Source organism: Podarcis raffonei, chromosome 3 (assembly GCF_027172205.1).
Source record: "Podarcis raffonei isolate rPodRaf1 chromosome 3, rPodRaf1.pri, whole genome shotgun sequence".
Taxonomy (NCBI): domain Eukaryota; kingdom Metazoa; phylum Chordata; class Lepidosauria; order Squamata; family Lacertidae; genus Podarcis; species Podarcis raffonei.
Genome location: NC_070604.1, coordinates 122615557 through 122642712, shown reverse-complemented (window position 1 = coordinate 122642712; position 27156 = coordinate 122615557). Strand labels below are relative to the sequence as shown.

At 45.6% G+C, this 27156-nt stretch overlaps 1 protein-coding gene across 1 annotated transcript in view; it reads left to right on the top strand.

The window, feature by feature from the left end:
* Positions 1 to 27156, top strand: part of OTOF (otoferlin) — a 199326-nt gene that overhangs the window by 45327 nt on the left and 126843 nt on the right. The window contains exon 3 of the mRNA XM_053383844.1: positions 7446 to 7534. Within this exon, the coding sequence (XP_053239819.1) occupies positions 7446 to 7534 (89 nt within the window). The remainder of the gene's footprint in view (positions 1 to 7445; positions 7535 to 27156) is intronic.

The window sequence follows — 27156 nt, the reverse complement described above, 5'->3', positions numbered from 1 at the left end:
GAGAAAGACTGAGATGGAGAAGTGTGAGTAGGCAAAATTTTGTTTTGCTCACCCCTGTTTTGCAAACATTTAGCAAAAGCAGCTAATTAGCTGCAACACAGAGAGAGGTTAACTAGCACGAGCGAAGCTCAAAGGAGAGCAAAACTCACATTTCATGCTTCCCCTTAATAGCCTCTGTGAGATAATAGGCAACAATCAATGAAATGCTGTAAGGTCAAGTTTGTTAGATGGGAGGTTTTGACGGCCTGGTCTTACAAAGTTCAGGAGGGAACAAGATGCTGGAATGAGAGGATGTTAATCAGAACCAATGAGGGCTCTGGAACAAGAATGAAATTACACCCATATTTTTCTCTAATATGCTAAGACATTGTCGTGTAGTGGTTAGAGTGTTGGACTAAAACAGGGGTCAGCAAAAATTTTCAGCAGGGGGGTCGGTCCACTGTCCCTCAGACCTTGTGGGGGGGCCGGACTATGTTTTGAAGGAAAAAAAGGAACGAATTCCTATGCCCCACAAATAACCCAGAGATGCATTTTAAAAAGAAGCACACATTCTACTCATGTAAAAACGCCAGGCAGGCCCCACAAATAACCTAGAGATGCATTTTAAATAAAAGCACACATTCTGTTCTTGTTGTTTAGTCGTTTAGTCATGTCCGACTCTTCGTGACTCCCTGGACCAGAGCACGCCAGGCACCTCTGTCCTCCACTACCTCCTGCAGTTTGGTCAAACTCATGCTGGTAACTTTGAGTACACTGTCCAACCATCTCGTCCTCTGTCGTCCCCTTCTCCTTGTGCCCTCCATCTTTCCCAACATCAGGGTCTTTTCCAGGGAGTCTTCTCTTCTCATGAGGGGGCCAAAGTATTGAAGCCTCAGCTTCACAATCTGTCCTTCCAGTGAGCACTCAGGGCTGATTTCCTTCAGAATGGAGAGGTTTGATCTTCTTGCAGTCCATGGGACTCTCAAGAGTCTCCTCCAGCACCATAATTCAAAAGCATCCATTCTTTGGCGATCAGCCTTCTTTATGGTCCAGCTCTCACTTCCATACATCACCACTGGGAAAACCATGGCTTGAACTATACGGACCTTTGTTGGCAAGGTGATGTCTCTGCTTTTTAAGATGCTGTCTAGGTTTGTCATCACTTTTCTCCCAAGGAGCAGGCGTCTTTTAATTTTGTGGCTGCTGTCACCATCTGCAGTGATCATGGAGCCCAAGAAAGGAAAATCTCTCACTGCCTCCATTTCTTCCCCTTCAAGGTGATGGGACCAGTGGCCAAGATCTTCGTTTTTTTGATGTTGAGCTTCAGACCATATTTTGCTCTCACCTCTTTCACCCTCATTAAAAGGTTCTTTAATTCCTCCTCACTTTCTGCCATCAAGGTTGTGTCATCTGCATATCTGAGGTTGTTGATATTTCTTCCAGCAATCTTAATTCCATTTTGGGATTCACTTTAGGTTGTCTGGGTATAAGCTTTCGTATGCATGCACACTTCTTCAGATACCTTCTTCTTCTTTGGTGGTCCCTTGTAGCCAAGTAAGATGGTCTTCCATGAACACAGTCTTAACAGTGAGTCCGTAAGTGACTGTGGAGGCCAATTCTGGACCCACACGTCCTTCCACAGTGGGGACATTGGTTTCCAGGTGGGAGTTGATCACGGTGAGGGTTTGCCAAGCGTGCCTTCCTCTTAGCACGTTTCTCCCTTGCGTCCTGAGTTCGCGTGTCTTCAAAGCCCATGACACCTTTGGTAAAGACTGTTCTCCAATTGGAGCGCTCACAGACCAGTGTTTCCCAACTGTTGGTGTTTATACTACATTTTTTTTTTTAGATTTGCCTTGAGACAGTCTTTAAACCGCTTTTGTTGACTATCCAACATTACGCTTTCCATTTTTAAGTACAGAATCGAGTAGTTGCTCTTCATATCTGTATACTTTATACAGGCTGCTTTTCCCGGTGATGCTTTCAGTGAGCAACGTTGACGCTTGTTTTCTTGTGCAGATTACACACAAAAACCACTTTATCCCGAGAACATTTTCTCATCAGGAATTGTCATCCAGCCCTGCTAAGCAGCCGGCAATGTGTGCCTCTAGTATTTGCAAGCTTTTGCTGCCAGTGTTCTGATCTGTGCTACAGTACCCAAGCTGTTCGCTTTGCACTCAGTGAGCCACGCCGCTTTGCAACAGTGTCAATACAAGCTTAAAAATAATGCTGCACAGAAAAGTCTGTTGCTGCTTTTAATTTGGGTTCAGAGAAGGTTGATTTCTTTCCAATCTGCTATCTCTACTCCTCTTTGAATGTCGTGGTTTTTAAAATAAAATTGGCCTCGGTTGGCTGGCGGTGGCACCCAAGGAATTCAGCGACTCCAGATATTTAAAGCTTTTCCCCGGTTGATGTCAGGCTGCCCTGAACTGCTAATGTTATAAACCAAAAAGCATCAAATATGAGCAATATTCATGTCTCTTCCTCTATCTTCTTTTCTACCTGGTGGCCCAGCTGTACCCCATTTGGGCAGAGACACCCCAACTTCTGTTGCCTATGTTCTGGTAACTTCCAGGCAGTGCTTTTTTCTGGAAAAAGGGTGGGGGAATGGACCCCGATGTTTATTGTTTATTGTGGGCTCAGTCCCCCCAGATTATTGCAGTGCCGCCGCCCCCCGAGCAGTGGCTAAATGTAAGACGTGGTTAATAAGCTCAAGTAGACAATGATCTGGATCAGAAATGGCCACAACTTTATTGATTACAGATATACAGTGGTACCTCGGGTTACAGACAATTCAGGTTACAGACTCCGCTAACCCAGAAATAGTACCTTGGGTTAAGAACTTTGCTTCAGGATGAGAACAGAAATCATGTGGCGGCAGCGGGAGGCCCCATGTGCTGGGCCCGGGGGTAACCCGAGTAATGAGGTCCAGGTCCAGTCCCAAATCCAAGGGTTCTTCAAGGAGTCAGTCCAACAGGGCCAAGGCAGGAAACCAGGCTAGGTCAGGTACAGGATCTCAGGCAGGTTCTGGCAAACAGCAATGTTGCTCCCACAACCTGGGGCAGGGTCTGATAGCCTTTTATCTTAGTCAGAGTAACAGCCAGTCCTGATCCCCCGGCGACTCACCTCCCTGTTTTGACCGAAGACGAGCACTCCTCCTGCGAGTCCTCAGGTCTCTCCTTCTCTCAGACCTCAGTCTCTGCAGGTTGGGAGACGTCGGTGGGTGACTAGACCCAGGGGCCGCCTCAGCCTCCCCTGACCCAACCGGTAGTGGAGCAGCTGTAAGTGATGGCCCAGCTGGAGGCAACGAGGTCATCCCCGCATCTGGAGCCAGGGCAGGATCAGGCCCCTGACTCAGCACAGCTGGTGCTTGTTCCAGGGGAACCTGTTCAGACTGGGACTCTTCAGGATCAGGCCCCAGACTTGGTTCAGATGCCACCTGAGGCAAAGGATCTGGTGCAGACTGAGACTCCTCCGGTTCCGAGTCTGTGTCCATGTCCCAGGCCATCACACCCCATTAGCTAAAGTGGTACCTCAGGTTAAGAACAGTTTCAGGTTAAGAACAGACCTCCATAACGAATTAAGTTCTTAACCTGAGGTACCACTGTAGGTGGATTTTTGGCTCAGGTGTTGGGTCTAAGTCTCTTCCAGCCCTGCCACTGGAAAAAAATATTTAATTTTAAAGAAGGTATGGGAACTCAGTTCCCCCGAGTTCCTGCTCCAAAAACACCCTATGCTTTTCTTTTCTTTGATCTGAATCTTCCAATATTGAGCTTAATTGGAGGTCCACAAATTCTAGAATTAGGAGAGACTACGGGGGCCTTTATTCACACTGTTTTATAAAATTCCATCATATTCTTATGGACCTCTCCTTTGCTTGTGAAACTCTGCAATAAAGGATTCGCGGTTGATGTCAATGTATAAAACATGGCAACGATTTTTTAAAAGAAGCCCTTCGTTTTTCATCCAGGAATTCAATCGTCGTCTTGCCCTTAACGTTTTGAATGAAGGCGAATCCTTAGCATTTGACCCGCCCCTGAGAGTTTTCCATTCCCACTGAATCTGCACGAAGCTTTCCTCCCTTCCCAGCCAATCTACTGCTTGCGGTTCAGCAGCAGCATTTTGCTGCGCTGTTCCCCACGGGAGGAGAGTGCGCGTAACGGTGCTCGGATATTGGAGACGGTCTCTTAACCTTCCTTCTGCAATTCTTTCGCCCAGCGGGGCGCACGCCTGAACTTGCAAGCAAATAGCAGCGGCATGAACAAAGAAGCCACGGAAACTGAGAGCAAAAGACGGGCAGCAGAGGAGGACGAGGAGGGCAGGGGGTGGGCAGCCTGTGTGGGTTCATAGAATCAGTGCTTTTTTTCCTAAAAAATTGTCTAGGGGCACAGTCATACCTTGGGTTACAGACGCTTCAGGTTGCGCGTTTTCGGGTTACAGATGCGCCGAAATCCGGACGTACCAGAATGGGTTACTTCTGGCGCTTGCGCATGCGCAGAAGTGCTAAATTGCACTTTGTGCATGTGCAGAAGCACCGAATCGCAACCCGAGCGTGCGCAGACGCTGTGCTGCAGGTTGCGAACGATGCGGGTTGCGAACGTGCCTCCCACACGGATCATGTTCGCAACCTGAGCATCCACTGTACTCTTATTTTGACTCAAGAAAATCACCATTTTATAGTTCAAATTGGGAAAAATAAATACAGTGGTACCTTGGGTTACATACACTTCAGGTTACAGGCGCTTCAGGTTACAGACTCCGCTAACCCAGAAATAGTGCTTCAGGTTAAGAACTTTGCTTCAGGATGAGAACAGAAATTGCGCTCTGGTGGCGCGGCGGCAGCAGGAGGCCCCATTAGCTAAAGTGGTGCTTCAGTTTAAGAACAGTTTCAGGTTAAGAACGGACCTCCGGAACGAATTAAGTACTTAACCCGAGGTACCACTGTACAGTAAACGGACAAAAGTACAAAGATTCACAAAATGTTTAGGGTTCAGGTAGGTAGATGAAGGGACGTGGGTGGCGCTGTGGGTTAAAGCCTCAGCGCCTAGGGCTTGCCGATCGAAAGGTCGGTGGTTCGAATCCCCGCGGCGGGGTGCGCTCCCGTTGCTCGGTCCCAGCGCCTGCCAACCTAGCAGTTCGAAAGCACCCCCGGGTGCAAGTAGATAAATAGGTACCGCTTTATAGCGGGAAGGCAAACGGCGTTTCCGTGTGCTGCGCTGGCTCGCCAGGTGCAGCTTGTTACGCTGGCCACGTGACCCGGAAGTGTCTCCGGACAGCGCTGGCCCCCGGCCTCTTGAGTGAGATGGGCGCACAACCCTAGAGTCTGGCAAGACTGGCCCGTATGGGCAGGGGTACCTTTACCTTTACCTTTTAGGTAGCTGAATTGGTCTGAAGCAGCCGAAATATATTTAAAAAATTGTCCTGTAGCACCTTAGAGACCAACTAAGTTTGTTCTTCATATAAGTTTCATGCGCATGCACACTTCTTCAGATACACTGAAGCAGAAGTCACCAGACCCTTATATATAGTGGGAGGGTGGGGTGGGCTTTTTCTCAGGAGGGTAGTAGGAGATGGGTGATTGACTCAATGAGTATGGTAAACCTGTTGATGACTGTTAATGTTTAGGGGTATGTGTACCCCTGCATTCCCCCCCCAAAGCACTGCATAGAATCATAGAATTCATTTGGAAGGGTCCCTGGGGTCATCTAGTCCAACCCCCTGCAATGCAGGAATCACAGCTAAAGAATCCATGACAGGTGTCCACCCAACCTCTGCTTAAAAACCTCCAAGGAAGGAGAGTCCACCCCCTTCTGAGGAAGTCCATTCCAGAGCCAAACAGCTATGGAGTTTATCTCAGTGAAGACCTTACTTGGAAAATCAATACAACCCAGGTGGTTAAGAAAGCCCAACAGAGACTCCATCTCCTCAGAGTCTTGCAGAAGAACGATGTCAATCAACATTTGATGATCTCCTTCTACTGGTCCACAATAGAAAGTGTCCTTTCCTACTGCATCACGGGGTGGTACGCTGGTTTGACATCAACTGATAGGGAGTGCCTACAGAGGGTGGTGAATACAGCACAAGATATTATGGGCTGTCCTGTGAATCCGCTGGGTGACATAGCGGAAGAACGTTGCCTCAGGAAAGTGAGGAAAATTATCAGGGGTGATTAACACCCTGGCCGGCACTTTCTTGATCTCCTGCCCTCAGGCAGAAGATATAGAAGCAGGATTGGTCGCACCAACAGGGTAAAGAACAGCTTCTATCCGTGGGCTGTTAGGCTGCTGAATGAAAAGATAACAACAGGGCAACTGACTTTCGGGTTTGGTGCGTCAGTAAATGAGGGGAATTAAGACTAAGAAAGCTGTGGGGGGGTGCTGGTGTAACCTCACTGTATACAAGTTGTACAAGTGACAAAAAAGTATTTCGATTAATGTCAAAAAGTTATTCCTAAGGTTTAGCTGGAATCTCCTTTACTGTATTGTCATTTTTATCCTGTATTTTTATCTTGCAAACCACCCTGAGATCTTTGGATGAAGAGCGGTATATAAATTTGATTAATAATAACAATAATAATAGTCCATTGGTTCAGTCCTTCCTCTGGAGGAGCTGTGTGTAAAACCAAAAAACCATCGGAGGAAGATAAGGAGCTGCCTTATACCAAGTCAAACCTCTGCCCATCCAGCCCTGTGCAGCTCTCCAGAATTTTTTCTTTCAAAATGCAGCACATGGTGAATTTCAAATCCACGGTCGAAGAGCTCTTCTTTTCCATCTATAAGTTCTGTGGCCAAAGCAGGACATCCTTGTGGGAATATTCAGGGTGGCAGGAGAGGATATATTCTTTATTAATATCCTTCCTAATTTGCACTAGCAAATTCCTTTACATAGCAGAGTTACATTCCCCTTTTTACATGCACAGCAGATAGCTGGCTGCAGGCTCGTGTGAGCCTCTCTCTATTGTACAATTCAGTCTGTCTCAGATTGAATTGTACGTTCCTGGTTAGTTCCCTTAAATCCCTCTTAAAAGAATAAAGATGCCACAATCTTATTCAAAGTCAATAAAAGAAGTTTACTTACATCAGTTCACAGTTGGATCCCTGAAGGCAGACTTAGTTACAAATATGTACATGTGGATCTACACCATATGAGGGAATAATCCCAGTGCTTCTGATAGCTGAGAGCTAGCAGAGCAGTCCTAGCTAGAAGCTGGTCCAAGGAAGAAGGAAGTAAAAGAGAGAGAGGTGTGCTGTGTGATTTGTCCTTTTGTTACCTGGACAGGTAAGGTCACGCCCACCTTCTATCACAGGCAAAAGGAAAGATGCTCCAGCCCAGGAGGAACAGGAAGTTTTAACTGGCTGGACCAAAAATTCCCTTGCATGTCTACTCTAGGAAAACAAGGAATGTTGTAGTTGTCTGCCTCTCATGGATCACATCCCACACCCCCTCACATCTCCCCTCTCTTCCTGCAGACCTTCCGATGGCCCGTTGCAAGCAGCATCGACGTCAACGAGATGCTGGAGGTCCAGGTCTTCAACTACAGCAAAGTCTTCTCCAACAGGTCAGTGGCGTTCTGCATGTCTGGGGTGAGTTTTGTTCCTCCAACTCTGGGGCTTCCTTAAGAGAGCCCCTGCAATGTGTGCAGCTTCTTCTCAACGTCTTTCAAGGATTAGACAAATTAATGGAGGAGGAGGAGGAGAGGGCTGTAGATGACTAATAGCCAGGATGGCTATGCTCTGCATCCATAGATGGAGACAGCAATGCTTCTGAATGCCAGATGCTGGAAACTGCTGGAGATGAGATGCTCAAATCCTGCTTGCTGGTCTTCCACACGCATCTGGTTGGCCACTGTGAGGACGGGATGCTGGACTAGATGGTGTGGGAATACTCAGGGTGGCAGGAGAGGATATATTGTTCATTAATATCCTTCCTAACTTGTGCTAGCAAGTTCCTTTACTTAGCAGAGTTTACATCCCCCTTTTTACCTGCACAGCAGATAGCTGGCTGCAGGCTCGTGTAAGCCTCTAACTATTATACAATTCAGTCTATCTCAGATTGTGAGTCTATCCCATATGGAGAGAGTCTTTTTGTCCTCTGTTGGCTTTGCCAACAGGGCATCTCTAGCTAAAAAGCTGCTCCAACGACGAGAGGAAGTCAAAAAGACAGAGAGAGAGTGCTGCATGCTTTGTGCTTTTGTTACCTGGACAGGTAAGGTCACGCTCACCTCTAGTCACATGCAAGAGGAAGGACGCTCCAGGCCAGGAGGAAACAGGAAGCTTTCGACCGGCTGGACCAAACATCCCCCTGCATGTCCACTCTAGGAAAACATGGAATGTTGTATTTGACTGCTACTTATGTATCACATCCCACAGGGCTGGTATCCCACCTTGAACTACCTACAGACCCCTCCTTCAAACCAAAGACTGGTTTGGTACCATAAGCAGAAAATCAATGCCTTCTCTCTTGGGTTCGTTCTCTAGTGCCTGACAAATACTAGCATTCATCTCTCCCCCTCTGGTTTGGGGGAGAGCCCAGCAAATTAGAGAATTTCCAAAGGCAGTGCAATGGCGCACACAAACCATTTGTCACAGAAACCCTACGTGGTAGGAAGGCAATCGCCTTCCACGCAGGACTATGCCTGATACATTTGTTTACCAAGGAGATGAAAATAGCATTTTCCCCCCACCCAAGCGACAAATTACAGCAATCTGAACTTGCGCCAAGAGTGAAATTCCTTCCCAAGTTTCGTTGGGTGGAAGAAAGATGCTTCCACAGCAGATGAGGAAAGACTGCACATCTCTTGAGCAATTGTGTGGGTGAGAGCCAGTGTGGTGTAGTGGTTAAGAGCGGTGGACTCATAATCTGGTGAACCGGGTTCGCTTCCCCGCTCCTCCACTTGCAGCTGCTGGGTGACTTTGGGCCAGTCACACTTCTTTGAAGTCTCTCAGCCCCACTCACCTCACAGAGTGTTTGTTGTGGGGGAGGAAGGGAAAGGAGAATGTTAGCCGCTTTGAGACTCCTTCGGGTAGTGATAAAGCAGGATATCAAGTCCATACTCTTCTTCTTTTTTCTAAAAAAACAAATTGAAATAGAAATCTGGGAAAGCTTGACCTCACATGATGCTCCAGCCCTGAAGGGCAGACAAAGGGCAGGGCCACTCCAGGTGGGAAGAAAATGGAAGCATTATGTATGCTACAACAGCAGCAAGAATACTCATCGCAAAGTATTGGAAGACACAAGATCTACCCACCTTGGAAGAATGGCAGATGAAATTGATAGACTATATGGGACTGGCAGAAGTGACCGGCAGAATCCGAGACCAGGGAAAAGAGACAGCGGAAGAAGATTGGAAGAAATTTAGGGACTATCTTAAGAAACATTGCAAAATTATTGAAGGCTAGAACGATGTTGATTTAGAAATTAAGGAGTTAAAAGCTGTAATGATTATGTGATTAAGAAAAGAAAGGTAAAAAAGTACATAGAAATTGGGGGAAGGATTTGCTGAATTGACTTAATTAGAGAATGGAATACAGAAAGGGGAGGTTTGAGGAGGTCGGGAAAGTAAGTTTTATGAATATAAGGGATGGAAGCTATACCTGTTTTGTATGTGTATTTTTTCTTATTCGGATTGTATGTATTCTTATTGTTTTTGTTTTTATTGTTCTGTTTATTCTGTTTTATATAAATTCCTAAACTTTAATAAATATATTATTAAAAAAAGGAAGAAAATGGAAGCAGAGGGGAGCTCAAGAAGTCTTGATTTTTTTTAAAAAAAATGCTTTATGCCTCAATGCCTCATTTTGCACCTTTTTATTTTGTGTGTTTTTCATTTTATAAAATAAAATCGGGATTAAGGGGGTTTCTCAGGATGGCGGAGGACGTGTGTGTGCTGGGTCTCCTTGGTGTTGGGGGGTTGGGGCTCCTCCTCCTGATAGGAAACGCTCAGGTAGGGAAGAAAAAAAATGGGGGGGGGGCTGAGGAGGGTTTGTTGGAGGTGTGATAAATGAAAATCTGCCCTTATTCCATTATAGGGGACACAAGAGCCCTTGTAGTGTATGGATCTATTAGAGTCCAGGTTCTCCATCGGTTGGAGAAAATAACAGAGGCCAAGCAGAGAATACTGAGAAGCAAAGCAGCTAGTAAGCCTGATCTTTATTGATCTGTTGCAACAGGGTGCTCCCCTCACACGCAGGAAAGGAGGAGGACCCAGAACCAAGGTGTGCCCGCCCTTATATAGACATTTTAAATTTCCCACCCTGGAGCTCAAGACCATCCCCAGAACCATCATACCTACATCACAGAAAGGGGCGGTCTACAACAGAAATCTGAGTGCATTGTTTACCTCCTGTCTGGCAGGTTACCTGTTAATGCTCACTTGATTGGACACCCTGGGGAGCCTGGCCAGTCTTTTGTAATGATAAATACTTAGTTCCTGAGCCAGGTCACAGGCTCACCCTATTCATACACAGACATACCCTTAAGACAGGATTTGTGAAGGAAAAGACAATGGGGATGCTTTTCCAATTTCCTGTGACTTTGCAGAGAAAACATTGGGTCAGTTTGGGACTCAAAATGGTTCCAGGGCTGTTTTCCTGTGCTGCTTCAGACATGTGGTTTAGATATTTATGTACATGTTTGCTTGGTACATTTATGAACATTTATTATATATATATATGACCTTAATTTTATTTTAGAGGGGAGAGAGAGAATGCCCCTATTTTCAACTGAGAAATGTTGGAGGGCATGGTGCAGCCCTCCGTCTGTTCAGATCTCTCAGCTGCAGTCGCCTTCCCCCGTTGCATTTGAAGCATTTGATCCTATTGTCACTCTACCTCCCCTTTCCCCCGGTGACTTTTGGCCCTGGCTGATTCAGTTACCTCCACTGGGTAACTCAATAGCTCCGTTTTGCCATGACCTCTTATTCTGTCCAAGGCCTTTTAGCCAAGGAAGTCCAGGGGAGAACAAGGAAATATGCATTTGTGAGGGTCGATGTCCCCCTAGTTCCTGATCATGGCACTGGGGATTTTTAGAAACTTGTAACATTGTCGTCTTTGTCCATGGAGTTTTCTTGGCAGGGATACTAGAGTGGCTTGCCGGTTCCTGCTCCAGGTGGATCACTTTTGGTCAAAACTCTCCACTGCGACCCGTCCATCTTGGGTGGCCCTGCACGGCATAGTTCATAGCTTCTCTAAGTTATTCAAGCCCCTTCGCCACGGCAAGGCAGTGGTCTTAAAAAGCAGAGACATCACCTTGCCAACAAAGGTCCGTATAGTCAAAGCTATGGTTTTCCCAGTAGTGATGTATGGAAGTGCGAGCTGGACCATAAAGAAGGCTGATCGCCAAAGAATTGATGCTTTTGAATTCTGGTGCTGGAGGAGACTCTTGAGGGTCCCACGGACTGCAAGAAGAACAAACCTCTCCATTCTGAAGGAAATCAGCCCTGAGTGCTCACTGGAAGGACAGGTCCTGAAGCTGAGGCTCCAAGACTTTGGCCACCGCATGAGAAGAGAAGACTCCCTGGAAAAGACCCTGATGTTGGGAAAGATGGAGGGCACAAGGAGAAGGGGACTACAGAGGACAAGATGATGGGACAGTGATCTCGAAGCTACCAGCATGAGTTTGACCAAACTGCGGGAGGCAGTGGAAGACAGGAGGGCCTGGCGTGCTCTGGTCCAGGGGGTCACCAAGAGTGGGACATGACTAAACAACAACAACAACAACATTGTTGTGTGCAACCCCGAACTCCGAGGGGCGAGAAATTCCAGGGGTGCCTCCACTTTCCCAGGGTCCGGGGTCCTTGGAAGGGAGGTCAGCAGAGGTTGTGGTGTCTTCAAGATACATCACTTTCTTTGCACATATATGCACCCTGAGCTCAGGACTAGGGGGAACGCACTCACTTCCGAAAGGTTACTGAAGTATACTAGGAGTTGAGTGTTGATTTCATGCTCTTTATTTCAGCTCATGGTCCACAGGGAGTGAGTTTTCCCCCAAAACTTCTGGCATCCACTGCTTCGTGGGGCTACAATGGTGCAAAAACAGGGTTACAAAGCACAGAGCCACATGGATCCTCAGGGTTTTTGCATTGGGAAAGGTAAAGGGACCCCTGACCATTAGGTCCAGTCGTGACCGACTCTGGGGTTGCGGCGCTCATCTCACTTTATTGGCCGAGGGAGCCAGCGTACAGCTTCTGGGTAATGTGGCCAGCATGACTAAGCCGCTTCTGGTGAACCAGAGCAGCGCATGGAAACACCGTTTACCTTCCCGCCAGAGCGGTACCTATTTATCTACTTGCACTTCGTGCTTTCGAACTGCTAGGTTGGCAGGGGCAGGGACCGAGCAACAGGAGCTCACCCCGCCGCATTAAGGTATAGAATCGTAGAATGGTAGAGTTGGAAGGGACCCTGAGGGTCATCTAGTCCAACCCCCTGCAATGCAGGAATCTCAGCTAAAGCATCCATGACAGTTTGTAATCAAACTATTCATGTACGCAACGACCGCCGCTAGAATCTTAGTGGCTCAGAAATGGAAATCCCAAGAAATCCCAACTTGGATTGGCAGACAAAATGGAGTGGCAGACAAAAATGTTTGAATACATAGAATTGGCGAAATTGACTAATAGGATTCGGAACCAAAAAGAAGCAAAGTTCGAAAAGGATTGGAGTAAATTTGTTGAATATATACGGAGTAATTGTAAGAATTTAAAAACTGTAGCAGGATTAATGTAAATCTTGTGATGTGGATGGAGTGTAAATAAGAAACTGTAAGAAAAGATTGGAGATATGAAAACCGTTAAAGGGATGGAAGGAAGTCCGGGCGCAATAAGGCGCAGGGTAAATAGGAAGACATACAATTTCTTGAATGTGGGATTTTTTGTTTTGTTTGTTGTTGTTACAAAAAAGCAATGGAGGGTATTTGAAAAAAAAAGTAAAAAAAAAAGTATCCATGACAGGTGGCCACCCAACCATGTGAGAAACTGCTTCCATCCTGAAGCATAAAAGATGCACCAAACACGTCTCCTTTTACTTGGAGAGGGCATGCAATAATTTCTCAAAACCTGGCATCCCTTGCAGAAATCCCTGGTGATGTCAAGATCCCCAGCTTTCCGGTGCTTTTATTTGCTTGTTGAGGTCCCCGGGGCCACCCCAATAACTCACTCATCACACAGAATTTTTGTTTAAGATTTTTGGCATAATTTTGGCCACAACTTTATTAAAATACAAATTTGTGAGTGGTTGCTTAGGCATTGGTTGCGACTATCTGCCCCCACCATGGGGGACAGACTGACATTCCGCACGATGCGAAAGTCAGAATAGGGGAATACACTTGGGGGTAGCGTCGGAGCAGGGAACCTGCCCTCAGCCCTCCCCAAATGCAACCAGGAGCTCATTGCTATGGCCCGAGCCCCCTTGACAGAGTGGACAAGCAATAGTTAGCCCCCGATTCCTTTAACGGAATCCCATGCAGCAGCAGCATTAGAGGGGCAGGCACAGCCAATCCATGTCCCTCAACCAACCAAACCATAAACCAATGCCTAACCGCGAACCTTACAAGTTGTGACAATTTGCTACGCAGTAGGCAAAAAACAAATGGCCCCAGCCAATCAGCCAGATGGACAAAATTCCTACCAGGCCCCCGCTCCAAAGCAGACGACCCCATGACAGGCATAGCAAGGTCAAAGCGAACAACCCTATTCTAGGGAGGGAGGGACGGGCAATCCGATGCACGGGCGAAAAGAGGAAGCCCTAGCCTCGTGCAAGAAGTTTTAGCATTTCTGTCTGTCAATCAATAAATGGCAACATTAACTTCTTCCCAACAACAAGGGAAGCCCCAATCGCATCAGTGGCCAACGGTCAATTAGCCCGCCTCTTTGGAGTGTCCTGGCGGCCCCCACCGCAACACGTGCTCTCCATGAAGAAGAACACGCTTTCCTTCCAATGTGTCCAAAATGTCCCCTGCGATGGGGCCGAGGTCTTGCAGGCTAGAGGTGTTGAGCGAGTTGGTGTCCCTGTGTGTGTTTTATTACAGTCCATGAACGACACACACAGATGCTTGATAAAGGCGATCGGCTTACCAGGAGGTTCTTCAGTTAAAGGGGCGATACTCGATCTCCGTCTGAATCATTCATGCACCAACGTTCTTTTCGCGTGGCTTTGTGGCGGAACGTCATTTGCCGCTGATCGCCTGGTGGCTAATTAACTTGCAATATGATCTGAGTCCCCTCTCTGCCCCACGGCAGCCGGCCACCAGGCCTCCTATTCCGAGAGCAACCTTATTTTTTGCTCAGTTGCTGAGCAGCAGGAAAACAGCTGAGCAACCGTGGAGTGAAGAAATTTCCCTGCCTAAAGGGAAAGGGGTGACATTGCCGCAAAGCTTCTTTTTGTGTGTAATTTTTATTAAGTTTTCCTCTTTTACATTTTAGAATATTCATTTAAACAACCTTAAAATATCAATGACTTCCACCCTTCTCTTTCCATGGTTCAGTTTGCATGCCATAGATCCCTGCATATTTTACATAAACTAAAACATTCAGTGGGATGCAGGTGGCGCTGTGGGTTAAACCACAGAGCCTAGGACTTGCCGATCAGAAGGTCGGCGGTTCGAATCCCCACGACGGGGTGAGCTCCCGTTGCTCAGTCCCTGCTCCTGCCAACCTAGCAGTTCGAAAGCACGTCCAAGTGCAAGTAGATAAATAGGTACTGCTCCGGCGGGAAGGTAAACGACGTTTCCGTGCGCTGCTCTGGTTCTCCAGAAGCGGCTTAGTCATGCTGGCGACATGACCCGGAAGCTGTACGCCGGCTCCCTCGGCCAATAAAGTGGGATGAGCACCGCAACCCCAGAGTCGGTCATGACTGGACCTAATGGTCATGGGTCCCTTTACCTTTACCTTAAACCATTCAGTATTCCATTTTTACATCCATCAAAACTTATTTTACACGGTTGAGTTTATCTTAAAATTGCCAATGTTTTCAAATTACACAATTTTCACCCATATATTCAATAAACATTTTCCAGTCTTCTTTAAACGTATACTCTTCTTGTTCTCTTATTCTATAACTTAAGTCTGCAAGATGCACATATTCCATCAGTTTAAGTTGCCATTCTACTTTGGTTGGGATGGGACCTCATTAATTTTCCATTTTGGGGGCTAACGAAACATGGGCTGCAGTAGTGGCATACATAAATAACCTTTTTTGACACCTGGGAATTTCCATCTGAATTATCCCCACCAAAAGGACTCTGGGTTGTTGTTGTTTTAGAAAAGTACTTTTAAACATTTATTTCAATTCATTATACATTATTTCCCAATATTCTTTTAACCTTTTACAGGTCCACCACATATGATAGAACATACCCTCAGTCTCACTGCATCTCCAGCACTTATCTGATTCAGTCTTATACATTTTAGCAAGTCTGCTCGGAGTTAAGATACCACCTGTAAATCATGTTCAGTTAGTTCTCTTTCAAGGAGTAACATTCTGTGAACTTCCGATCGCTCTTCCAAAGTTTCCCCCAGAGATTCAGATCAATATTATGTCCTATATCCAGTGCCGGATTTACGTATAAGCTAAACAAGCTGTAGCTTAGGGCCCCATTCTCTTGGGCCCCCCAAAAAAATTTAAAGGAAAAGAAACACTGGATGTACATTTCCAAAATATAAGATAAAAAACAAATAAAATAAAACCTATATACAGCAACAGTGTTTTGTGTTGTGTATGGATCTGTTTTGTGTTCTGTATGGATCCATATAGCATATATTCAACACAAAACAGCGACAATTTGTTCTTGACAAAGGACAGCTGGACATATAAAGGGCCCCATTACTTTCAGGAGCTTAGGGCCTCATCAAACCTAAATCCGGCCCTGTTTAGCACAGTATGGTCTGAAACTATATTTTGAGGTTTTTATGCCTCTTGTCTTTTATATTTATTGTCCTCTTTTATCTTAGAATATTTTCATTGCTGTGTTGTTATTCTCTTTTTATGACACCTACAGAGATGATTTCATGAGACATCTCATGAATATAATTCATAAGCTGAATAATGGATGAAAGTACTCAGACCAGGACTAGACGAAGGAAACAGAAGAGGCCGTCAAGGATCCACAAATCATAGAAGTGTAGAGTTGGAAGGGACCCTAAGAGTTATCTAGTCCAGCCCCCTGCAATGCAGGAATCTTTTGCCCATTGAGGAACTCGAACCCACGACTCTAAGGGTCTCGTGCTCTACCAACTGAGCTTTCCTGCTGTGTCAGGACTGATCTAAAAATAGGCAGGTTTCTCTCCACTGTGAGAATAGGATGCTGTAGATGGTACTTATCTCTGAGTAGGTTGGCTAAGATTTATAAGACAGAATCAGATAAGTGTTGGAAGTATGCAGAAGCAGAGGGAACATTCCTCCACATGTGGTGGACATGTAAAAAGGTAAAAGGGAATTGTGAAATGATTTATAATGAATTGAAAAAAAAGGTTTAAAAATTACTTTCCCAAAGAAACCACAGTCCTTTTTGTTGGGGATAACCCAGACTGAAATTCCCAGGTTTCAGAAAAGGTTATTGATGTATGCAACAACTGCAGCCTGGGTTTTGTTAGCCACAAAATAGAAAGTGAGCGAGGTCCCAACTAAAGAGGATTGGCAAATTAAGTTGACAGAATTTAACTTGCCGACTTAACATACAGACTAAGAGAGCAAGAAGAACATACCTTTAGAGAAGATTGGAAACCATTTATTGAATATATGGCAAATCACTGTATGCCGCTGAAAACGCTGGCAGCATTCAGATATATTCAACAGAGTAAATAATTTTTGATGGATGTAAAAGTGGAAAATTGATTTGAACGGTTAGTAAAATATGCAGGGATGTGAAATGAACCATGGAAAGAGAAGAAGGGAAGTCATTGGAAACGTTAAGGTTTGTAAAATGTTTGTTTGAAATTGCAAAAGAGGAAACTTAATTAAAATTATTATATTTGTATAAAAGAAAGATCAAGGAAGAAAAGAGAAAGCAAGAGCGAGAACAGGGTGCTAGACTAGATGGGTCAATGGCCTGATCCAGCGGGGCTGTTCCTATGTTCTCCACAGGAGGTGAGAGTGTTCCTTTTGGGCTCAAATCCTGTTTCCGAGTTTTCTATTGGGGCATCTGGTTCGCCACTGTGAGAACAATGCGCTAGACTGCTTGGATGTCAAATCCAACTTGATGGTGTAACGTTGGAAAATGTCAATCACTTCTTCTGCCTGGGCAGGTATCTTTCCACAAGGGCCAGCATTGATGCCAAAATCCAGCATTGCCTGAGCTCTGCGAGTGCGGCTTTTTCCCAATTGAAGTGCAGAGTGTTTGAGGACCGGGACATTTGCAGGGAAACCAAAATGCTTGTTTACAAAGCTGTTGTACTACCAACCTATATGGTTGTGAAACCTGGACCACTTATAAATGCCATCTCCAACTCCTTGATAGATTTCATCAATGGTGTCTCTGAAAATTTTAACACATCACTTGGGAAGACAGATGAACTAATACCAGTGTACGGGAAGAAGCAAAGATCACCAGTGTTGAAGCAATGATTCTTCAACATCAACTTCGTTGGGCTGGTCATGTTGTGTGGATGCCTGATGATCGTCTTCCAAAGCAACTACTCTATTCCGAACTTAAAAATGGAAAGCATAATACTGGTGATCAACAAAAGAGGTTTAAAGACTGTCTCAAGGCAGATCTTAAAATATGTAGTATAAACACCAACAAATGGGACACACTGGCCTGCGAATGCTCCAATTGGAGAACAGCTTCTACCAAAGGTGTCCTGGGCTTTGAAGACACTCGAACTCAGGACACAGGGGATAAATGTTCTAAGAGGAAGGCATGCTTGGCAAACCCTCAACGTGATGAACTCCTGCCCAGAAACCAATGTTCCCACTGTGGAAGGATGTGTGGATCCAGAATTGGCCTCCACAGTCACTTACGGACCCACTGTGAAAACCGTGCTTATGAAAGACAATCTTACTCGGCTACGAGGGATTGCCAAAGAAGAAGAAAGAAGAAGATTGGGGCATCTGGTTTGCCACTGTGAGAACAATATGCAAGACTGCTTGGATGTCAACCTTGCCCACCCAAATGTTTGTGCCCCTGGTCATTGCGAAAGGGTTTATGCCTCCCATATCTGGTCGAAGAAAGCTTGATGTTTTCCAGACCCAGGGATTACTTTTCATGCTACTTCCACCTGATTGTGGAAAAACAGCATCCCAAAAGCAATTAAGCAGCAGCTTTTGAACTAAGAGTGCATCTGGGAAAGAGGGAAATGGTTAATACTACAGTGAGTGGGATCTTTGCACAGCAAGCCCCTCATCCACCATTAACCAGGTATGAGGAAAGGCAGAAAGTTCGAATCCCGTTTCCCGAAGCAACAGAGAGGTTGGATTTCTTCTCCTTTGAGTGCTGCAGGAGTGTGGCATGAAAACAAAGCCATTGCCTGGTCCTTTTGTCCCAGAAACAAAATCTCAGCAGAATGCACCTCCTTTGTGTAAAATTCCCTCCTCGGGGCCTTCAGAAACCCAGGGGGTTCCTGATCTATGCTGCTTTCTTAGCAGGAACCTAATATGAGAGTCAGATGTCAGATCATGTGGAAGAAAGTACAGAGAGCCAAGTGTCACCTATGATGGTGGTGGATAAATGAAGGACCTCGCCAACAAAGGTCCGTATAGTTAAAGCTCTGGTTTTCCAAGTAGTGATGTATGGAAGTGAGAGCTGGACCATAAAGAAGGCTGATCGCTGAAGAATTGATGCTTTTGAATTATGGTGCTGGAGGAGACTCTTGAGAGTCCCATGGACTGCAAGAAGATCAAACCCATCCATTCTGAAGGAAATCAGCCCTGAGTGCTCATTGGAAGGACAGATCCTGAAGCTGAGGCTCCAGTACTTTGGCCACCTCATGAGAAGAGAAGACTCCCTGGGAAAGACCCTGATGTTGGGAAAGATGGAGGGCACAAGGAGAAGGGGACGAGAGAGGACAAGATGGTGGGACAGTGTTCTGGAATCTACCAGCATGAGTTTGACCAAACTGCGGGAGGCAGTGGAAGACAGGAGTGCCTGGCGTGCTCTGGTCCAGGGGGTCACGAAGGGGCAGACACGACTAAACGACTAAACAACAACAACAAATGCAGGAAAGAGTGCAGGGAAAGTGCCTTCCTGATCTCAATAGGCAGGGAGTTCCAAAGATCACCCCTTTTTTTTGCAAATGTGGAACGAGTATTATGTGGCAGCGCTGGTTCTGCAGATTGGAGCAGTCAAGTGGGCATGTATTGGATCAGAATATCTCGGAGGTAAACTGGTCCCAAGTTGCTTAATAGTAACACGTCAACCTAGCAAATTGGCAGCCAGTGCAGATATCTGAGCACAGATGTTATTAGCTGATGCACTCTTGCTCCTGGCAGCAATCTGCACTAAACATAGCTTCCAGATCAAGCTCAAGGGAAACCCCACACAGGGTGTGTTGCAATTATGCAGTCTTGAATTAACCAACCCCTGAACTACTGTGGCCAAGCAACACCAGCCCAGGAACAGTTGTAGCTATCGTAACAATTTGCACTTGGTACGAGTTGCTTTCATGCACACTTTTCTTTTAATATTTTAAATTTCCTTTATTGCAAAACAATTTACATAAAACATAAAAAACATGAACAAACTATCACCATACCCACAGAACAACTAGACATTAACTAACAGCATATCATTTAACATCACAGACGCTTTTGACTTCTCATTCACCTCATTGTACATTTTACACATTGTTGGTCTATACCCAACTTCCTTGTCGTCGTCCCCCCCCCCCCAGTTACATATCAAGAGAAATTTTTGCTTTTATAATTTCCTTGTTATTCGAGATTCAGTCTAAATTTGTCAGGAGATTTGCATTGTCACAGTACTTTTAAAGATGTCCTTTAAATATTGCCCAATCTTTACTCACTTTCTGGTTTGAGTTTCCTCTTGTTCTCCCCGTCATTTTTACAAGTTCCATATATTCTATCATCTCTGCTTGCTGGTCAATTTTTCATGCACACTTTTCACTCGTGCATACGTTACGTGACACAGGTACTGCATTGCAAAATTGGCAGAAGCGTGATTTTTCTTGCTCCAGAGTTTTCATTTTGTTTTTGGAATGTCCAAACGTGGTTGGTTCGCCTTTAAATGGAAACTCAATCAAATTCCACCTGTTTCCCTAAACAAAAATAAAATAAAACCATAACACTGAGATAGAAAACAAATAATAAAGACTGGATTTCCCTGGGGGATGACTCAGTGCTCTACCTGCACGGCCATTTGGATTCCTGGGAGATCCACAAAAATCACCACCTGAGTGGCTTTCCAGCTGCTGCTGCCTGCAGCAATTCACCCCAAGTACCTCTGCTCCCATGTGCCAGACTGAACAGCATTACAGGTTGCTACAGAAAATCTCAGGAGGCCTCTTCAGACGCTGCCTTTTAAGAATTGCTTGACAGGAAGTTCTCCCAGAGAAGAATGCCGAGGACATTCTGCAGCATTTATGTGCCTCATTATCCTCCTCAAGTCCATTTTTTTGTGGGATCTATGAATCTTGCACAGCAATCCTGCCAGAAGGAATATGTTTTTCACACTGCAAAAGCGAATAAAAAAAAGTGTGAAGTGCCAAATAGAAACGAGAATGCGTGAAAAACGCCCGTGGCTAATGAAGATTGCCATTTTCTTTGTAGACTCCAAATTAATTGGGAAGTACAGGAATAACAGAATCAGTTGAAGATGGTTGCAAAGAAAGGTATTAATTTTTTTAAAAAATGTGGGCAGAAAGTTCCACCAGGCAGCTTGGAGATCTAATTTTGAAAAGACCGTTTAAAACAAGGTTCAAGAAGGCGCTCTGTCGTGGCTCAGATTAGCAGTTGTGGAAATGCAATTTGTGCATGTTTTAATTTCTTTCCAAGCAGGAAGGATGGATGCTCTGATCTGCCTCACTCTTTAATGCTATTACGCCTTCAAGCATTGATTTCCCCCTTTCCCAAGCCAGACCTGTGATTATTTTGCTTGTTAACCACAAACAGCATTTAATGATGGAGAGCTCCCTGTTCTCAGATGCTTCCTTAGCGGGTACCTGGAAAGTGAGGTTAATGAAAGCCGTACATTCACTCGCCCCCTTGGTTCAGGAGCAAGACTTCAGATGCCGCCAGCATTCCCAGCAAAATGGAACTGTAAAACTTTGCTAACCTTTGCTGGCAAGGAGGCAGAGATTCAGGCAAGGGGAAAACCAGGAGGGCCTCTGGCTGTCTAGTGCTTTTTGTTTGAATTGTTGGCACCACTTGCACCGTCAGCCAGAACAACAAATGCTACTTGTCCAGCGAACTGTAGGTTATTCAGGAATGCAGGACTGCATCTAAAGAGTCTGCGGTATAGTTAAAGCTCTGGTTTTCCCAGTAGTGATGTATGGAAGTGAGAGCTGGACCATCAAGAAGGCTGATCGCCGAAGAATGGATGCTTTTGAATTCTGGTGCTGGAGGAGACTCTTGAGAGTCCCATGGACTGCAAGAAGATCAGACTTCTCCATTCTGAAGGAAATCAGCCCTGAGTGCTCCCTGGAAGGACAGATCCTGAAGCTGAGGCTCCAAGACTTTGGCCACCTCATGAGAAGAGAAGACTCCCTGGAAAAGACCCTGATGTTGGGAAAGATGGAGGGCACAAGGAGAAGGGGATGACAGAGGATGAGATGTTTGGACAGTGTTCTTGAAGAGACCAGCATGAGTTTGACCAAACTGCGGGAGGCAGTGGAAGACAGGAGTGCCTGGTGTGCTCTGGTCCAGGGGGCCACGAAGAGTCGGACATGACTAAACAACAACAAACACAACCCCAATTTTTCTGCCTGGACACTGAGGTCCAGCTCCGAGGGCCTTCTGGTGGTTCCTTCACTGTGAGAAGCCAAGTTACAGGGAACCAGGCAGAGGGCCTTCTCAGTGGTGGCGCCTGCCCTGTGGAACGCCCTCCAACCAGATGTCAAAGAGAAGAACTACTACCAGACTTTTAGAAGACATCTGAAGGCACCCTGTTTAGGGAAGCTTTTAATGTTTAATAGACTATTGTATTCTAATATTCTGTTGAAAGCCGCCCAGAGTGGCTGGGGAAACCCAGCCAGATGGGCAGGGTATAAATAATGATTTATTATTATTATTATTGTTGTTGTTGTTGTTATTGGCAAATATATGTCACCTTAACTGTTCATCGTCTGCCCAAACACCTTCTGAAACCACCAGCTCTTGGGCTTGAATCCTGCTTCCGGGTTTCTCTGAAGAGGCATTGGCTTTGCATTTGTGAGAACTGGACTTGATGGACCACTGGCCTGATCCAGCAGCCGCTGCTTCTGTTCTCTCTCCTTGTCTCTCCTGGCCTTCTGAAGGGGCCTTTCGAAATTGACGGGTGCAATGCTGAATTTCCAGCTGCAATTCAATAATAATAATAATAATAATAATAATAATAATAATAAATTATTTATACCCCGCCCATCTGGCTGGGTTTCCCCAGTCACTCTGGGCGGCTCCCATCAGAATTAAAAGCACAATAAAACATTAAAAACTTCCCTAGACAGGGCTGCCTTCAGATGTCTTCTAAAAGTCAGTTGTTTATTTTCTTAACATCTGAAGGAAGGGCATTCCACAGGGCGGGCGCCACCACTGAGAAGGCCCTCTGCCTGGTTCCTTGTAGGTTCACTTCTTGAAGGGAGGAAACCACCAGAAGGCCCTCGGAGCTGGACCCCGGTGTCTGGGGTGGAGACGCTCCTTCAGGTCTACTGGGCCGAGACTATTTAGGGCTTTAAAGGTCAACACCAACACTTTGAATTGTGCTTGGAAACGTACTGGGAGCCAATGTAGGTATTTCAGGACCGGTGTTATATGGTCTTGGCAGCCGCTCCCAGTCACCAGTCTAGCTGCCGCATTCTGGATTAGTTGTAGTTTCCGGGTCACCTTCAAAGGTAGCCCCACACAGAGCGCACTGCAGTAGTCCAAGCGGGAGGTAACCAGAGCATGCACCACTCTGATGAGGCAGTCTGCGGGCAGATAGGGTCTCAGCCTGCGTTCCAGATGGAGCTGGTAGACAGCTGCCCTGGAAACAGAATTGACCCGCATCTCCATGGACAGCTGTGAGTCCAAAATGACTCCCAGGCTGCGCACCGGGTCCTTCAGGGGCCCAGTCACCCCATTCAGGACCAGGGAGTCCTCCACACCCACCCGCCTCCTGTCCCCCCCAAAACAGTACTTCCACCCATTGCTCCTTACTGCTTTTTCAAAGACTCCCCTCTCAGGGCTGCCTTTCTGCCCTACATTTAACTAGGGGCAGGAAAACGCAGGCTCTTCAGCGTTGTTCTTAAAATATTAATATGCACTCGCCCCTTTAGCTTTCATTTTCCTTTCGGAAGGAAAACCATGTCTAAGAAACCCAGAGAGATCGCACTGCGCAGAGGGGATAATTTGGAGCGAAGGCGAACTGCATGCTTTTAAATTTTAATAAGGATCAGATATTTATGGAAGGAAGGAAAACATCTGAAGTTCCATTAAGTTAGAAAAAAAAGGTGATTTAGCATGAAGCAGGAACCAGTTCAGAGAGAATGGACATGAAAAGGTCAGGTGTCCTTCCTTGATATTGCTGACAACTATGTGGGCCAATGTAAATTTTCAATAGTGGGAGTGGTCTCTACTCACAAGTTGATAGTCAATAGTTGTTGTTGTTGTTTAGTCGTTTAGTCGTGTCCGACTCTTCGTGACCCCCTGGACCAGAGCACGCCAGGCCCTCCTGTCTTCCACTGCCTCCCGCAGTTTGGTCAAACTCATGCTGGTAGATTCGAGAACACTGTCCCACCATCTCGTCCTCTGCCGTCCCCTTCTCCTTGTGCCCTCCATCTTTCCCAACATCAGGGTCTTTTCCAGGGAGTCTTCTCTTCTCATGAGGTGGCCAAAGTCTTGGAGCCTCAGCTTCAGGATCTGTCCTTCCAGGGAGCACTCAGGGCTGATTTCCTTCAGAATGGAGAGGTTGGATCTTCTTGCAGTCCATGGGACTCTCAAGAGTCTCCTCCAGCACCATAATTCAAAAGCATCAATTCTTTGGCGATCAGCCTTCTTTATGGTCCAGCTCTCACTTCCCTACATCACTACTGGGAAAACCATAGCTTTAACTATACGGACCTTTGTTGGCAAGGTGATGTCTCTACTTTTTAAGATGCTGTCTAGGTTTGTCATTGCTTTTCTCCCAAAAAGCAGGCGTCAATAGCAACCAAAACTAAACCCTTTAAAAATTAGGTAAGGAACCAAATGGTATATAATACTGTTTTATAATTTATGATTGTTATATAATTTATGATAATTTAGAATCTAGATGTATTTTCATGTAATATTTGATACTTCCAGCTGATGAAGGTGAATACCTCGAAACAGGGCCCTGTCCTGGTTTCTGATCCATAATTGACTTCTGACTTCTGCTCTGTGATTGAAACTGAGTCTCCATCTGCAAGCCGATAAATTATAAGGATCAACGTTATTGTCGAGTGAAAAAGAGAAAATCTTTGCAACGAATTATTGTGTTATACATATCTTTATGAGTTTGAGTTTGTAATCTCTGTTAGAGTTTGTCATCTCTACTTGAGTTTGTAATTCTTGTTAGAATACATACTTTTGAATGGATTAGTTTTTGTTACTATTGACTATCGACTTGTGAGTAGGGACCACTCCCACTATTGAAACTTACATTGGCCTGAGTTCTTGGTGTGCTTTTTTCTTGGTATATTTAATAACAGGAACTTCAACTTATTTGACAACTGTGTAGGGCCACAGCCGAGGGGAAGATATTCCAACACAATGTGCCCACTTTGGAAGGACTTGTGGGTCCAGAATTGGCCTCCACAGTCACTTACGGACTCATTGTTAAAACCGTATTTATGGAAGACAATCTTACTCGGCTACGAGGGTTCGCCGAAGAAGAAGAAGAAGATGTTGAAGAAGAAGAAGATGATGATGAAGATGAAGAAGAGGAGGAAGAAGAAGATGATGATGTTGAAGAAGATGATGATGAAGAAGATGATGATGATGAAGAAGAAGAAGAGGAAGGAGAAGACGAAGACGAAGACGAAGAAGAAGAAGAAGAAGAAGAAGAAGGGGAAGAAGAATAAGATGATGTTGAAGAAGAAGATGATGATGATGTTGAAGAAGAAGATGATGATGATGAAGAAGAAGATGAAGAAGAAGAAGAGGAGGAAGAAGAAGAAGAAGAGGAGGAAGAATAAGATTAAGATGATGATGTTGAAGAAGAAGATGATGATGAAGAAGAAGATGAAGAAGAGGAAGAAGATGGTGTTGAAGAAGAAGAAGATGAGGAGGAGGAAGAAGAGGAAGAGGAAGAAGAAGATGAAGAAGAGGAAGAAGAAGATGATGGTGTTGAAGAAGAAGATGATGATGAAGAAGATGAAGAAGAGGAAGAAGAAGGAGGAGAAGAAGAAGAGGAGGAATAAGAATAAGATGATGATGATGTTGAAGAAGAAGAAGAAGATGATGATGATGATGAAGAAGAAGAGGAGGAGGAAGAAGAAGAAGAAGGAGAAACTTCAATGACGCATTTGCAAATGAAGCCCATTGGGGCTGGGCGTCTGGGGTGGCCAGTGTAAGAACAGGATGCTGCACTAGATGGGATCCTTTTGGGCCTGATCCAGCACCTTATACCCTCATATTCTCTTTGCAGACATGTTGAACCACTGCTTATATCTAACTAGAACATCTCTACCGGTAAAGTAGGTATTGCTTCTCCCTCATTGCAGCCAAAGCCCGAGGTTGCCCAGAGGAGTTGTCTCTTGCCCAACAGTGTAAACTTAGGTTAATCTAATCCAAATGCCATTGATTTTCTAATTTGCAGTGTGGAACAGCTCTTTGAAGGCTCCTGGGTGCTCTTTTTCAGCCTCATGGACCTGAGGAGAAAAGAGTATGGTGTACACATCTGCCTGGGAATCGCAGGGCTCTAAATCTTAGGTTATTCACGCTGGAGGTTCAGTGTCCTTGAATTCTACTCAATATTGGTCCAGAGTAGATTCCAAGACAGGGACACGGGTGGTGCTGTAGTCTGAACTACTGAGCCTCTTGGGCTTGCTGATCGGAAGGTCAGTGGTTTGAATCCCCGCGACAGGGTGAGCTCCCGTTTCTCGGTCCCTGCTCCTGCCAACCTAGCAGTTCGAAAGCACATCAAAGTGCAAGTAGATAAATAGGTACCACTCCGGCGGGAAGGTAAACGGGATTTCCATGTGCTCTGGCACTTGCCATGGTCCTCCGTGCACCAGTAGCAGTTTATTCCTGCTGCCCACATTACCCAGAAAGTTGTCTGTGGACAGACATTGGCTGCCCATGGGTCCTTCGGCTCTCGCGCATGCGCAGAAGCATTAAATCGTGCTTTGTGCATGCTCAGAAGTGCGTGTGCAAACATGGCGCTGCAGGTTGCGAACATGCCTTCCGCACGGATCACGTTCGCAACCCGAGGTTCCACTGTACTTGTCTTCTCTGAAGCAATAACCCAAACATCAGGAACCTGCTGCTTGTTTCTTTCACACAGAGAAGCTTCCAGAAGCCTCTTGAATAAATTAGAATAGGAAAGATCTCTACACATCAGATCAATACTTTCTGCACTAAGAAATGCAAACTGACTTTCCAGCCCTTGGGGTGTGAGGTCAACAGGCCACCAAGTGCATCAGCTGCATGTTTTTCCGCATAGTTAAACTATGGAACTCCCTGCCACAGGAGGCAGTGACGGACACCAACCTGGATGGCTTTAAAAGAGGATTAGATCAATTCATGGAGGAGGAGAGGGCTATTGATGGCTAGTAGCCAGGATAGCTATGCTCTGCCTCTGCAGTTGAAGGCAGCGATACCCCTGAATATCAGTTTCTGGGAACCACAGGAAAGGGGAAGTCCTTCTCTTGTGTTCGAATCCTGCTTGTGGGTTTCTCATTGGGGCATCTAGTTAGCCACTGTGAGAACAGGATGCTGGCCTAGCTGAGCCATTGGCCTGATCCCACAAGGCTCTTATCTTCTTATTGTGAAATATAGACTGTAAGTCTTTTAGAATATGCCATTATGGGTTCCAAAACTTTAATAACAATAACAAAAACTCCTTTTACACTAAATTTGTTGTTGTTTAGTCGTTTAGTCG